Raw genomic sequence first — 16,704 nt, forward strand, 5'->3', positions numbered from 1 at the left:
TAATTATATCAGAAATTGGGTAGGCCGGCTTTTAATGGCTTTTGAAGGAAATCTCTTGAGAGAAACTCTAGAAAAAAAAACGCGATAATGTGAGAGGCAGAAATAGATGGATAGACAGAGAGGAAGAAAGAAATTTCTCATTAAATTTCACCGTTGTCAATTCATCGATTAACATTTTACAATCTGAATTTTTATTGTAAATCAATACTCTTATTTAATTTAATTTTACATTTAATCTATTATAATAAATTAGTAAACGCGGAATAAATCAAGAATTAAAACGCAAATAAATTGTTCAATAATTTTGAAGTTATTTTATTCTTTCTGCAAACCCTGTGTACATCGCACCCAATTCATCAGATTTTTATCATGCTTTAAAGAAAAATTTACATTTTTACGAAGAAATTTCTCGCTAAATTAATACAATAAAATTATTTTATAATTTTAACTACAAAATTTATTCTAAAAAAATTAAGAAACAATCATAGTATTTCTATTAATATTATTTGTATATCGATATTCTTTTAATAATGTTAATGATTTTTTATATTAAAATTAATTTGTTTATATTTTTATTATATTTATTCGTTAATTAATATGTTGAAGTAGCAGAATTTAAAAATTCTATAATTCAAAATTATAAATGATAAAGTACAAAAAAAAATTTTATTGTACGTTTTAATAATTGCACATAAAATCATGTTCGATAATTTTAACTAAAAATATAAAACGATCGCTCTTCTTTTTAACTTTGTAATTTTTAAATTTTTTGAAAACACAAAAATTTTAAATTAAAAGTAAAATTATAATGATTAAATTAAAAATGAATGAAAAAAAAAGAGGAAGAAATTAATTACAAAGAAGAGAAATTAATTATCAAAATTAATAATCTAATATGAGCTTCAGTTTAATGAACAATCAAATTGACTTTGCCAAATTGCAAAACAAATTGTCAAACCCACATGATTAATTAAAGATTATGAGTATTGTTGTAATTAAATTAACATAATGCTGGATTGAAAAAAAAATGTATAAAATCGGATAATTTGTTAGAAACTGTTATAGTAATAATGTTATAGTATTATTATTAGAACGGCGGTTGTCGATGGAACTAGTTTAATTATATAAACTGTGTTACTTTCTATTCTCGTCGGATTTAAGTTAAAATTTGCTAATTCAATGCGTGTAATAACGTAATACGTTAATACTCATGCTTTACACTTCACTGATAAATCTACATTACACGCATAGTGGAAATATTTAAAATGTATAATTATAAATATAATAATTATTCCAAAATATTTCTATCAAATATTGATTCAGATTTTTTAAGCTTTATTTTACGAGATAAACTCTAGTGAAAACTTTACTTCACTGAAATTAAAATATTAAATTTTTGGAAAAGGATTACATCAGGATTACGATATAATTTGGCTATATTTATGTTTCAGGCACTTCGATACGACAGCAAACGAAAAGTTGGCGAGCCGAACACAAAGCTGCGAGAACACTCGGTATAATTATGGGGGCGTTTCTTCTCTGTTGGCTGCCATTCTTCCTATGGTAAGTATCAATTGTGAAAGTTTTAATAGCTCAATTTTTTAAAAAGAAAATTGCCTTTATGATTTTGGCAAGAAAAAATTAATCAGACTATTTAATTAATTATTTCGGTTAAGTTTCAATATCAAAAAATATGTGATGCGCAGTTTTGCGACTGGTGATTATAAAAGTTCACACAAAAATTATTATTACTATTATGCACCAAGATTCGCCATAAACCGATATTTATTTTTTCAATTTTATGTTTTATTAATATAATAATCGTACTTAGTATTGTTATTTGTTGATTTAAGAATAATTTCATTAATATCTTTTTCTATTAAATTAAGAGAGGTCTTTCAATAAACAGCAGAATAAAATTGATACGGAAATCAATAAGTCAATCAATGTGTAGTATCAAATAAAATATAGATGCAAGTATTTGATTTAGATTCTTATTGTTGATTTATTTGTTAAATCTCTATTTACGATTCTTATTAAGTTGAAAAGAAAATTGGAACAAATTTAATTTACGTTCTTGAATAAAAGATTTCAAAGTATTGACTTTTTAATGTCAACATAAAATAGTAAATTTATAGTGTCAATTATTAAATATATTAAATAATAACCTAAAGATTATGTTAACAATGTTAACACATTAAACTGTCGAATCGTGCATATACTGAATAAATACATTCTAGTGACGTTAAGTGAGAGATATTTAACGTTTTACTCAGATACAATGAATTCTTCTGAAAAAAAAACTCTGTGAAGTGCAAGATTTCGTCACATAAAAGGATTTTAGTGAAAATTTACTTCGCGACTTTACTGTGTAGAAATCTTACCGTGGATTGTATGTATCGAATCGTCAGAGACAGAAAAAGACAAAAAGAGACAGACAGAGAAAGAGAGAAAGAGAGAAAAAGATGGAGAAAAGAGGGAGAGAGGGGGGGGGAGAAGAGAGTGAGCTTTGCTGATGCCAAATGTCTAAAGTTAGCGAAGGAAGCGACAGTCTCGTCCGCCCCATGTTTTATTAATGCAAGCTTGGAAAGTGCATCTCTATGGAGTTTGCCGAGAGCTTACCCTACTCTCTCCGCAAGCTTGCTTGCAGTTTGACTATTTGCTTGACTAAGCGCCGCGATCGTAGCGGAATATGAAGACCTCTCTTAAAAAGACTCGAAAAAGAGAAAAAAATTGTCTCGGAGCGTTCCCGGTTCAAAATTCAAAACAGATGATGCAAAATAGAGAGGAGGCAGAAACCACGGTCTGTGCGAACAGATTGACAGGTATCTCGGAAATTTGTTTGCCTGAGGGTGCAAAATCCCTTTAAGCACGTAATGATTATACGCGATGTGGTCACTTACCACTTAGATGAGTTTATCCCCGAAGTAGTGGACTTTGTAGTAAAACGATGTTTTGGGATTACGTACGTCGGAAAGGAACGAGAATAAAAGGATACGTTAGATTAAAATAGAGCGAGTGAAAATACTTCAGTTTTAAACGATCGCGGAAAATTCGTCGTTGGCGGGCCAGCTCCTTAAAGAAAAATTGTCGTTAAAATTAAATTACGTTGAAAAAATTTAATGAAGCTTTTTGTGGATGGACAACCTTTAATGTTTTACGGTGCAGTCAAATTAAAATTACCCATACTCCTGTACAATTTCACATGACGCCCACGTTGTAACATTTTTACTTTATTGTCTTAATGCTACGCATTAAATTGGTTCTCGTTGAATGCGTAATATTAGCATGGCAATAGAATTCACGAAAATTTCGTGAATTCTGTTGAGTTAAACAGCGAATGATGACTATGAATAAATACGTCCAAATGAAGTTCCGCCGGAAAATGAGCTCTCTATGGAAATAGAGCGAAGCAATGCAGATACTCGTATATGGATGTGCAACGGAACACCTCGATTTTGGAACTCGGTTTTTATTCATGCAAATGCACAAAGCGCATCACTCTACTGACCTAAAAGCTCGTGTTAGTTTCGTAGTTCGGCCATTTTCCGGATCGCGTTATCGACTTTCGTACGATCGGCTCCTCTCTTAATGCATGAATAATTTGACATTTTTTTTCACAAAATTATACGAATATTAATAGATCATTTTAATTCTCCTTTTAATATTTATGAATGCTATTTCTTTACATCGCATCTCGTTACTATGCTAATATTTCGATATCTCTATTTTATTGAGTGTCTCATATCATTTTTCTTTCCTCACGTGACACATGTTTCACGAGTCGCGCAATGATAGAAATAACAATGCAGATATATCGGAAAACAATGCGGCAGGATAAATCCGTAGGAGTGGCTACGTGTAGTTGTGTAGAGATCAACTGTGCGTTTTCAAAATTCAATTTGTTTGATTGATACCGTGGCTTTATAATTTTCGTCAAACGGAGATAACTGTGACCACAAATCCACGTCAATCCATTTAATAACGCGCTATATCCGTATCGCGATCGATACTTCGTGCATTAATAATGATATGACTATATGGTCGAAAATACGATCGCGTTACATTCTTGTCATTTCGATTTATATAGAATATCTAGTCTATCTTTTAGCAATGTGAATTTCCTGATAAATGCAGAAATAAGAATGGTGCTTGCATTACAATGTAATTATTTCCATTTAATTGTAAAATTAAATTAATATGAGATACAAAGAAAAATAAAAAATTATTTTAAAAGTTATATATTTTATTTTACAAATCTTGCGTGATTTTGTTTTAAAGAAAAAAAAATCACGCAAAATTTGTAAAATAAAATACATAACTTTTAAAATGATTTTTTATTTTTCTTTGTATCTCATATTAATTTAATTTTACAATTAAATGGAAATAATTACATTGTAATGCAAGCACCGTTCTTCTCAATTTGGGAGCAACAGACGTGACAACTCTGGGAGTTACCGGAGCAATTGTAATAGTTTCTGTATAGATGTACCTTCAGACATTTACCACGTTGAGCAAAACTCGCGGAATTAATGTTGTATTTTTGCAAGCGTAATAACATCCCTAAATCGCAGGAAATTTCAAATTTCATTGCAAAATTTATGGATGCCGCGCGCACTGAATTCAAAATACAAATCTTATTTTCACGTCGATTTTCACACATGTAGGAAGGGTAATATTGAAACATTGATTTGAAATTTGCGCATAATGCGGCAGATGCATCTATATGCAAAATACTCAGCGCAGATGCCCACGGAAAAATACACGAGGCGCACGTAGAGAAAACTCATTTTTCCCTCCGACGTAGTTTGGCGTAAAACAAATCCCATAAATATCTAGACGCTATATATGTATTCGCGCTTTCAAGATACGCGGCTAACACCGCACTGAAGTAGTCTTTATCGGAAATTATGGCACACCGTATTTGGCCAATCTATTCTCTTGACCTTTTCCCTTACAGATTTACAACTGTCTCGATTATTATTAATGTTACCGCGGTGCGCCCAAAACGTTTTCTTCTGTGTTGAAAGATCGTTTTTAATGATTTACGTTATTGTATTATTTATATTGCGTTTCTTAAATAAAAGTAAGAAAATGACGTTTTATTATGTAACAGACCAAAGAAAAAAAAGTAATAAAATATAAATTAATAATATACATAAGGTGCCCGAGCCGAATAAGGCTTACCTAACTTATTTTATTTTTTATAAATTCTATTTACAAAGATATTAAAATAAACTAAATGAGAATAAAATGTTTATTTCAACCACTTGCCAAAATAAAAATATCTTCTATATAAAACATTTTTAAGTAAACAAAAAAGAATTTTTTTTTTTTTTTTGGTTATGACTTTGATTTCTCAAAGTCCGACGTGCTCAACCTCCCACAGGGAATTATGGTTGTACGACGTAAACAAAAAAGAAATATTTTTAAACTCTGACATTGGGTTTTATTAAATTCTTGTGTAAAATTAAATTTTTAATAAAGCCCGAATTAAAAATAAATTGGAAATAACAAAGGAATTAAATATTATTTTCCAACTCACTGTTAAAATGATTATTAATCACAAATATAAAATCCTTTAAGATTTATTATACTAGTAAAACATCACAATTATTTTTAATTTTGTCTATAATTAATATTTTAACTTGAAAAAATTCTGGCTATTTTAGTGCAATTTTAGCTTATGGAAAGTTAATATCATTGAAAATCGTTATTCTCTATTGCAAGCCACATACATAATAAACAAATGACAATGGCTATAACAATTAATGTACAAGTAGGCCTTATTTATTAATATATTATTTATAAAAAAGTAAATTTATTTCAAAAAATTGATATACATGTTTGTTTTTTCCTATAGTTAGAAAGTTGAATAATATTATAATATGTTGTAATAAACCATAAAATAATGTATACTTATTAAATTTACAACACATTTTTATAAAAACGACTGATTTACCCACTTTGTTACAAGTTTTCGTTGCTCTGAATAAACATGTTGCCAGCGGTATTAATTTCTTATTCAGTCTTTATCTATTTCTTATGAAATATTTTTTAAGCATATATTTCAAACGTAAAGCGGGTTTTTAAATGGTAAATTTTAAAGTGGGCCTTATTCAACTTAAGTATCTTATATCATTCTTTATATACATTGCTTATTTCTTATTTTATAAAACTTGCGAGCTTTTATATTTTTTAGATCAATTACCGGTATTATATTATAGAGGAAATTACCAATACCGAGATCTTTTAAACGACGTCTCCTCCAATTTCTTGGAAAGTGTATATTGTATTTTATTAATACTGATAAAAACGTAATCTGCTTAAATAAATTAATTAACAAAGTAAAAATCCATCTAATTCACATATCTGTTCTTTTTATGTAAAGTTAAAAATAAATTTTTCAATGTGAAAATAATATTCTTACGATTTTCTTTCGCAAATTGTGTAGTTTAAACAAGAGTGGGTGGAGGAAAGTCGCCAATTCTGGTATTTTGTTTTTGAATAATATTTCTTAAACAAAAGCTAAGTGTCTTTCATCAGATAGTATAGCAGTTTTTATACTATTCTTTCGCATTTTGTAATAATTAATGTTTTTGTAACATAATCCAAAAAAAGTGTCTGAAAAGTTGTGCCGTAAAATTGCCACTCTAGGCAGTAATATCGAAATTCAAATGCAGCACCGTAGGAAAGGAATTAAGTATAAAATAAATTGATAAACTAAGTAACAAAATATATTTTTATCTCTGAAACAACAAAATTTATAAAATTAAAAGGCAAGCATTAAACTTTTACTTTATATGCTTCTTTATATATCCCTTCTATTTTATATGCTTCTTTGACACCTCATTAATGAATCTGTTCAACACTATTTTCCTACTCTTGGCATTGGTGTTAAAAAAATATATGAAAAAGTTCATTGAAACATTTTTCAACATTGTTGTTGAAGATTTTATAGTTATTATACATTTTCACGGAGAGATGGTCCTCTTTAAGTTGTAAAGCGATTTTATATCTCAAATCGCATTACGAAAAATATAAAAATAAGTATAGTACGATTTGTGACAAGGAACAAAGAAAATAGATATAAAGCGGCGTATACGGGTCTGGCGCGGTAAATGGTGCGGAAAAATAATTGATGTCAGTAAAAAGTTATAAATTTAAACTTGAAATGCATTGTAGACATTTCAGTTCATTCTTCGATACATATCATCTTCAATACATTATGATCATCTTTACATAGGAATCTACCAGAGACTGTCGACCCCGAGGTAGAAAACTTATTCGTAATTGAGATATCAACAATATGTGGGCTGACGGACATATTTGCCACTCAAGATCGGCAGTAATCACAATTAAAATATACATAAATGTAATCAGCGCGTGGTCACAGCGATAAAAAATAAAGTAAAATGAAGTATAAAAGCATGAGATTACACATTAAAATTATAAAAGATTTATTAAAGGCTATAATAAGTTGCGGGCGTACAATGGCCAAAATTGGAGACCATTCCAGCGTTTTTTAAATCTTTTATCGGATCTTTTACAACTTAACTCTCAAGCTTATATACTTCTTTTTATTTTATTTTTTTATTGCTATAATCACGCTCTGATTATATATATATATTTATATTTAAATTGTGATTACTGCCGTTCTTGAGTAGCAAATGTGTTCACTATATCGTGTCTATCACCCCGCATATTGTTGCCATCTCAATTACAAGTGAGTTTTCTATCTCGAGGTCGACACTCTCCAGTAGATTCCTGTGTAAAGATCATCATAATGTACTGAAGATGGTTCGAAGAATGAGCTGAAACGTCTAAGTATATTAAGTTTAGATCTATAATTTTTTAATAACATTAATTATTTTTATGCATTATTTGTCGCGTCAGGCTTACCTGAGCCGCTTTATATCTATTTTCTTTAAAAATATAAAAGAAAAAGAATGTAAATAAAACAGTTTTAGAAAAAGCTACAAACATATAAAATAATATTAAACTAGGAAAGGCGCTGAAGAAGTAAATCAAAATATGAATTAATGCCGTGAGAGCCAACAATAAAGCGTTCATGTGTGAATTAATGTAATTAACGAGCAATTATTATTACAGTACAGACGTTTCGATTCTCAATTTTCAGTCATGGAGTAATACATATATTTAAACTGAAGATGATTCAAAATTGAGGATCGAAACATCCGTACTGTAATAATAATTACATTAATTCATTCATGAACATCTTGTTGGCTCTCACGGCATTAATTCACATTTTAATTTACTTCTTCTTTCCTAGTTTAATTTTAATTACACGTTGCCTGAAATGATGCGTCGCCACTCACAGTTTTCTTTCTTTAATTTTGTTAATGTAACCTCCGGTTTTAATGATTATCTCAACCATCGCATGTAAAATGGAGTAATATACAGGGTGTTCCAAAAATCCTACGCTGAAAATCTTTGGGGGCATACTCCTCGCGTCAAAACAAGAAAAAGAATTTTCATTACCATGTGTAAATGCGCTATTTTCGAGATACAGGGCGTCGAAGGTGAAATCCACAAAATGTGATACAATATTTATTTATTATTAATTAGTAAAAACAATTTAATTATTTCACAAAAAATGTTCTTGTAGTGCGATTTTAATAAATACTTGTAGTCAAGTATTTATTAAATACTTATATAGGAAAATAATAAAAACAGTTTTTATCTCATGAGATTGAAATGTTATAAATGCATATTTGATCCCGATTGTTGAATGCTTATTTTTAACATTTGGCGTGATTTAACTAATCTGTTTAAAGTTTACTTTTTGTTTTATTAATTTGTGAAAATTTTGTAAAATAATATTTTATAGCGTAGAAAATGTATAAACTTAAAATTGTTGTGAACAATTTTTATTCAATAAAACATGAAAGAAACATGCATCATTTCTTTATATTATGAATAAACATTTGTATGTTTATAAAAAATTCAATATTTATTTGTCCTCTAATTTAATTTAATAATTTCTAGTATTATATTAATTATTAATTATTTACAATATTCTATAAATTTCTTTATGCCGTACAAGCGGTTCGATTAATACACAATAAAATATTAATAATATATTTAATTTTCTATTTTGTAAAATTACATGTAATTCATAATTTTAATGGTAATACAAAATTACACGTTATTAAAAAGTGCTATACGCAGTTACAATCTTTATTTTATATTATGCACAATTTTGTAAATTGCACTTTTTTAATAACATTATTGTCTATGTCGATTTTAGGATTTGTTTTGACAGACGCTTATTTTGCACTAAGGAAAAAATTATTAAAAATTACTAAAGTATAATAAATATTTATTCAAATAGTAATAATAAAATATTTATTAAATGTAAATATATTTAGTATAAAAATCATTAATTTAAGTATTAATTTATCTTATAAAGTAAATATATATATTTATGTACCGCAAGTAAATGTTTTATTAGTATTCGAATAAATATTTATTAAAATTTTGGAATTTTTTTTCTCAGTGTGCTTATCTTACAAAAAACTAAATTGTAAATTGTATAAAATTAAATTTGATCTAACAAATATTTATGATTTTAAAGTTTAATTTTAATTTTTGTTTAAAAGAAATATGATCCAAGTTTCAAAAATAAAATGATACGTCGGATTTTTTTTAAACGTTATTAAAAATATATATTAAATCATACATTCTAATTTCTGTAAAAATGTAAAAGAAAATTCTAAAACTTATTGTTTAAAATATGAATGTAAATAAAAATAATTTCTTTTCTTAATGTTTTATGCATATTTAATATTGGACCTTTAAAAATAAATATAATGACTGACTTTCTCCATTATAGCTTCTTCGAATGCAAAAAAAAGTGAGTTTTTTGTTTATTATTCTTCAGGTATCTGACGACGTCATTATGCGGCGAGGCCTGTTATTTTCCGGACACGGTGGTATCGGTGCTTTTCTGGATAGGTTACTTCAACAGCGCCCTGAATCCACTCATCTATGCGTATTTCAACCGCGACTTCCGTGACGCCTTCAAGGATACCTTAAAGAGCGCCTTGCCCTGCTGCGCCAACTGCTGGAAGACACCCTCGCAGTTCGTGTAGTTCGACACACGCAGTTCGAGTCCGAAAAATTCGCCCCTGAAAGGCGAGTTCAAAGCTCCTTTTTTTTCCTCAACAGGTTTCCAGCCAAAACGAATTCGAGCCGCTTCGTAACAGCGATTTTTGGACGCCAATCGACGCTGTTTGCAATTAACCCTTATTGCGCGGATATATTGACTTCGCCCGTCGCTTTTCCGTTATTCGCAACTTGATACCTATGGCCATTACACTGTAATTGTCAATCATCATGTAATGCGCACTTTGTAAATTGCATTCCTTCAATCTGACCAACACATGTAACAATTTTTCACTAAAATATGTGACATAGATATTATTATTTTTAAAGTTTTAAATAATTCAATAAACAAACAAAAAACAAAATAAAATACGCGCAACAAATAGACTTCAGAAGCTTTAATCTAGGAAAAAATTATATATTACATTAAATTTCATATCATATGTATTTTAAAAGTATTTTCTCTTTTTAATACCTTGTGAAAATTGATTGGCTTAGATCGTTTTAATTTTATAATTTATCGGCTTTTGAATCTCAATAATTACATTTAACAACATTCAAAAGAATTCTAAAAACTTTTATGATTTAACGTGGTTTTTAAATCTGAATATAAGCAATTTAACAATATTGAAAGAAAATAAACATATGATAGATATCATTCTTAAATTAAAACCATTACACCGTGTACATTAAAACCGAATTGAAGTTTGCGTTAAATGATAAAGGGTTAATCGCAAATCGGCGGTTCTTAAAGTGCGAGTTCCTATCAGATACTACCACAGTCATTGTTCGATGGTGCGACGATCGGCGCGTAATTGCCTTCCACGTAATCGCATCCCGAAATACATCCGGTAATGTGTAATCCACGCTATCATATCGCCTCGGGAGGCGCGCGACAAACGCTTTCGAGAGATTCAAGATCGAAATTAATGCTTTCCAAGAGCGGAGCCGTTAAAACGGGTATTAGCGAATATAATCGACGTCATTAGTGAACGATGGTCGATGCTTCGGATCAGATCGGTTGCGAGGCTGAAATCCGGATTTTTCTTTCGGCGTCGATGAGAAGAAATCCATTAAAATGTCATAAAATTAAGAGGACTTTTAGAAAATTTACAGCAGCGATTATTCGTTTGTGAATACTTGAGGAAAATTAATGAAAGTGGAACAGTGGAATCCATATGGAAATCGTATATTGAATATTTTTTTAAAATATGCAATAATTTTCTTCGTCCGCGACGAAAATTCGTGCAAGAGCACGAGACGTCGCGGAAAGCGGCAGCAACAGTTAAAATATTCGCGCGAGGATAGCGACGCACGCCGGAAATTACACGGAATGCGGATATATACGTGCAAGGCACGAGGGGATGAAAGAGGAGTTAATCTGTGTTTACTCTGTACATACGTCGAGACGGCCGGCTAGCGCTAATTAGATGTAATTATTAGCGCGCCGGCATATACAAGGCTGTATACCATACGTATAACACGAGACACTTATTAACGTGGTGAGGCCGTGTGTAACATTATCGTAATCATGAAACAATAACGCCGCGATGGGTCAGCACGCAGCGGGATAAGGAGACATCCATCGCGTGCGCCATTTTGCCTGTATAAATGTACCATACTAGCAATAATCGAAGGCGGAATTGTAAATATATAATAACGGGAGAGTGAGTGGCTTGTCGTTTTTGTAAGTATAACAAATATAACATGTATCGGCGTCGAGTTCTGTGTGTTTTACGTGTCGCTTGCATGTACACGATAGGAAATTTGAGCCGAGAATACCGTAGGGTGACATAATTAAATAGACAGTTCATTGTTCAAATATATACTTTTATTTCTTCGAATAATAAGAAGATTGAATATTTATTTAATTCGAGAGAGAAAGAGAGAGAGAAAGAGAGAAAGAGTGTGTGTGTGTGTGAGACCTCTGCTAAATTATATTAAACTAAATTGTATAACGCGTGGTGTCTCATATCACAACCGCGCGTGCTTATTCTTCAAAGAAGTAAAGATATATATTTAGGTGAAAGGTAGCTTACTTATGTCATCCTAGTATATATGTACCTGTAGAGGTATTCCGTATTTTGTTAGAGTACTCTCTTGCGTCAGTATCTTAAAACATTGGAAAATATCGCTTGCAATAACACTACAGCAACAAATATTGATGTAACTCCGTATATGTCAGGTAATCGAAAAAATCGTAGATATCTTACCAACTTCGTCCCGTATTCTATATAATAAAAATAAAGAGAGTACACACCTGTAAAATAATAAAAGTGAAGAAAAAGGCTCGACTTTCATAAAATCGAAGTATAACGAACTGGAAGCCAATTACATTGAAAATAACAATTTCAGTTAACGTATTGAAGAACGGAAAAAAGGGAAGAAAAAAAATCTGAAGAACAATAGCCGGTCTATATTTAGACCGCGATTTGAATGGAATTGTTATTTTTCATGACGGCTCTCTTTTAATTCGATATATTTCAACTTTATTACTTTATTACAGTCTGACTCTGCGCGTGATATTATTTTCAATAAGATATCGACAGACGTCGCAATATTAACGCAGTACGGAATACCTTTTCTGCATCAATGTGACGGTCTATTTAATCGACCGTCTTCACTTGCTTCTGGATAATTATTCCAGAGAGAGAGAGAGGGAGAGTGCGTGAGTGAGACAGAATGAGTGAAAGAGAGAAAGAGAAAAAAGAAAGAGAGAAAGGGAGACTATGTTAACGTGCGCAGTTACGCGGACCGTCCGAGTAAAGACACTAATTAGCATAATTCCCCGTTAGGCACGGCTTTTCCGTGTGTCCTTTCTGACAAATCATCTTTTTTACGTTCCCTTAATGAAACTCGCCGTGAAAATCAAGTCGCTCTACAGTAGCTTTATCGCAGATCCTTTAAAAATTCGCCATCGAATTCGTCTCGCCGTTCGTAAACGCGCCAATGTCAAAAAGACGAAGCTCGACGATCGGCGCGAGCCATCGGCAATGGGAGAAGAAAATATAGCGAAAGATTACTGAAAGGGATTATTACAAAAAAAAAAGTTTGAGATCACGGAGATCTTGAAATACGGGATTAAAATACTCGCTGAGATCTGTGAGCAAATGCACGAATTATGAAATAAGTAAAATGATGATTTTAAATTACTCTTTGTTGAGAAATATCTTTTGCAGTCCTCTGAAACGGAATCTGGCGGAATCCGTGACTGCAAAAGACGGCACGGATATCTTCCATTTTCGGTGAAATATTCGTTTACGTACAAAAAGAATCTTACAAATCTCACAATACGTACGGGAAGAAGTCTTACAAATCTCACAATACGAATCGAGAAGAAAAAAATAAAATTCTAAAGAAAAAAAAAAAGAAATAGTTGGATTATATCGGCGCGTTGTACATATATTATTTATTTTCTACGATTTAATTCCTTTTTACGTGCTTTTCGATAAATTTCGGGTTTCAATAAAAACCATCGTAATATCGCGAAGCCATGTTTCGCGTATCTTTGCGCAGCCCGGTATCGTTCGGACTGCTTTTATAGCTGACTCGGCAAAACATCATCAAGCAGTATCCCGATTTATATCGAATCGCTAATTAATCCTATCCGCTACAGTCAGTCGCGATAATAACAATTGCTATTATCCCTGGACACGATTGTTCCGGACGCTGGACGTATATAGATATATTGGACCAAATTGCGCGCGTCGTCATTTCAGAGTTACTCCAAAAAAAAGGATTATTTTGTAGAGATTGAAGCAATTAGGAATATCAATAATATCACCGTGAGCACACTTTTATTCCGGATCGTCAGTTATACGAAACGGTTTTTAATTGATTTAGTCATTTATTTGAGCGGTTTTCCTTCACAAATATGAAATGTGTACATAATCTCGGAAACGTAATCGGTAGATACGTGCAAAGGGAAAGTAAAGAAAAGAACAGGAAATTGGAAACTGAGGAAATTAAAAAATTATATAAACTGCTATTATACAAACAGAAGATCTGTGTGCAATGCAATATTAAATAAAGATAGCAATGCTAATTTGTGCTCTACTTGAACGTTATTATAATTGATTAATAATTGCAGACAAATTTCAGTTTAAATAAGTTAATATATTCTTTTAAGATCCCTTAAAAATTGTAATATTCGCTCATTAATTCGGTTTCTTATTTATTTTTTTATTATTAACATAAACGAGCTTGTCCGTTTGTTATAATATATTTTTAATTTATATACCGGCGTTTCTAATTGCGAGAACAATTTTTTGAATGATCGAGATAATATCAATTTCTACTGGCGACAAAAACGCAGATTATAATACGCATCCAACGTGTATCCAAGTACGAACCTGAGGCGAATGTGGCGAATTTTTCTAACGCAAGTGTTCCTTTTTCGACACGTCGACGCGAGTATTATTTTTCTATATACATGTTCATGTCGCGATTAGTTGTGCCGTCGAAGCGTTTAAATATATTTTATATCGGGCTTCCGTTCAAATAAATTTCGGCTGGTCGCAATGTACGAGGGGAGAAAAACAAAATTTAAAATTGATAAGCCGATTTTCGTGCTTTGATCTAAAAACGTTGCATCAACTAATTAAGAGGAAAAGTGTTCACCAAATTGAAATATCAAAATAGTAAAATTAGATTTCGTAAAAATATCAAAACAGCATCAAAAAATAAAATATTAAAGAGCAAACATTTATTATTTGTTAAACTGAATTTGCCTTTTTTAAAAAGATGTATGAAAAAAATAAAATATATGGTTAAAATAATCGAGTAATGATCCAACCATGGAAATTGTTCGATCGTTTTTCCTTTCGCGTGAAAAAAAATGCAGCGTTAGATGGAAAAACTCTGGATTAATCACACCAAGACGTCTCCCGAGATGTTTTCTTTTATCAACGATATTCGCAAACATGCCACAGAATGGGGGACTCGATGTACATTTCGACCAGCGAAATAATCAATCGGTATCGCTTGTTCCGTGTGAACGCGCAAATGTATCCGACAATCCCGAGGTGAAAAAAATTTCATCCCATTGAAGAAACGGTGGTTTAACTTAAGTCATGCTGTACACAGGGCCTAATAAATCAAGAGTAGCGATTTAAACAAGGAATTCTAGCAATTCACTGCAATGGCAATTATAGGGCGGCGTAGACGTTTTAAAAAGTGTCTAGCGGCAGATCAGACACACACACACGCAGCAAATAGAATTAAGCGCGAATGTGAGAATCGCGATGAAAGGACTGATATGTAGATATCTATGTAAATTGCGAGAACGAGAACAAGAAATGGGGACGACAGAGTATGAGAGAAAAAGAGCGGCTATAAGTGAATCGAGTCGGAGTAAAATGGACTCGATTGAAACATTTTGCGCGCGTCATCTATCGCTAGGCACTGTACACACGTGTATCATTTAATAATTAATGCAACATATTCCATACGAGTTTTTAGGATACGTGCTTCTTTTTACTTCTTTTTACTTCTCTCTACGAATGAATCATATTATTTAATTTTTTTCTACAAGAGACAGCTTTCTTAAGTATTTTCTTAGAAAAATCATTACTGACGAAAAGCGGACGTTTATCCTTTCTGCCTAGCATGTATGTAATTCCGCGAGTCAATCTTACTCCATTCGGTAACAGCTAATGAGGGAGAAAATGAGAGAGAGAGAGTGAATGAGAGAGGGAGAGAGGGAGGGAAAAGACGAGAAAATAAACGACATTATATTATGAAAGACAGGACGTTGCAATCTTTAATCCTTGTCAGTCGTTCCCCAATCTATCCCGTGATATTTCCCGCGTCAATATTTTATGAGTTCCTACGTTTTATGCGGCGAATTAATTTAGAGCGGAGACATTGTCGCGCTGATCGTGATTGTTTGCGGTTAACCGAAGGCGGAAAACAACGTGATTGATCGATAGTCTAACAGCCTGTAACGATCGAGAGATATATTCCACCCTTCCTCCTTCGGTATATTTTTATTAAAATATACTTTCTACACCTTAAAATCGCTTTTATCATTGTTATTATTGTTATCATAACATTTTGCTAAAAATTACCAATCTCCTGATGCTTCCGTTCTTGCTTCTATCATTACAAAAGGTTTTCTCTTGTCAATAAATAAATAAATGAACGAAACGTTAATTTCAAAAGTAATGTTAAAACGCAGCGGGGTATAACAAATAAAAGTAACAAATATAAAAATCTAGCGATCTGAAAAAGTACATCTCTCTCCGCAATGATGTTCAAAGAACGTAAACGAATCTACGGGGAATAAATTTCCTACAATATTATTCGCAACTCGTGGTTTCCGCTCAACTTGCAATACAAAGAGGCAGAGGAAAAAGGAAGAGGAAAGTGTATTTATAATTCTGTTATAATTTCTCCTTTAATATGCACGCACACACATTTATACGGGATTTTATTCCTTCTTTATTCAACATTTACATGCCTATTTCCTTTATTCTTTATTTCTTCGCGAATTTTTCCTCTCGCGTGATATGTAATAATAATTTGATTAAACAAGGATCAGCATAACAGAGAAAATTTATTTCCTAAATACGCGTC

General features: G+C 31.4%; 1 protein-coding gene across 9 annotated transcripts in view; it reads left to right on the top strand.

The window, feature by feature from the left end:
- Positions 1-15,873, top strand: part of LOC105197287 (octopamine receptor beta-3R) — a 191,948-nt gene extending 176,075 nt beyond the window's left edge. For all 9 annotated transcript variants that reach the window (XM_039454519.1, XM_039454520.1, XM_039454522.1 and 6 more), the window contains 2 exons: positions 1,452-1,563; positions 9,905-15,873. In XM_039454519.1, coding sequence (XP_039310453.1) covers positions 1,452-1,563; positions 9,905-10,115 — 323 coding nt within the window. In that variant the 3' untranslated portion in view covers positions 10,116-15,873. The remainder of the gene's footprint in view (positions 1-1,451; positions 1,564-9,904) is intronic.
- Positions 15,874-16,704: the final 831 nt, after the last annotated feature.

This window comes from Solenopsis invicta, chromosome 10, assembly GCF_016802725.1.
Source record: "Solenopsis invicta isolate M01_SB chromosome 10, UNIL_Sinv_3.0, whole genome shotgun sequence".
Taxonomy (NCBI): Eukaryota; Metazoa; Arthropoda; class Insecta; order Hymenoptera; family Formicidae; genus Solenopsis; species Solenopsis invicta.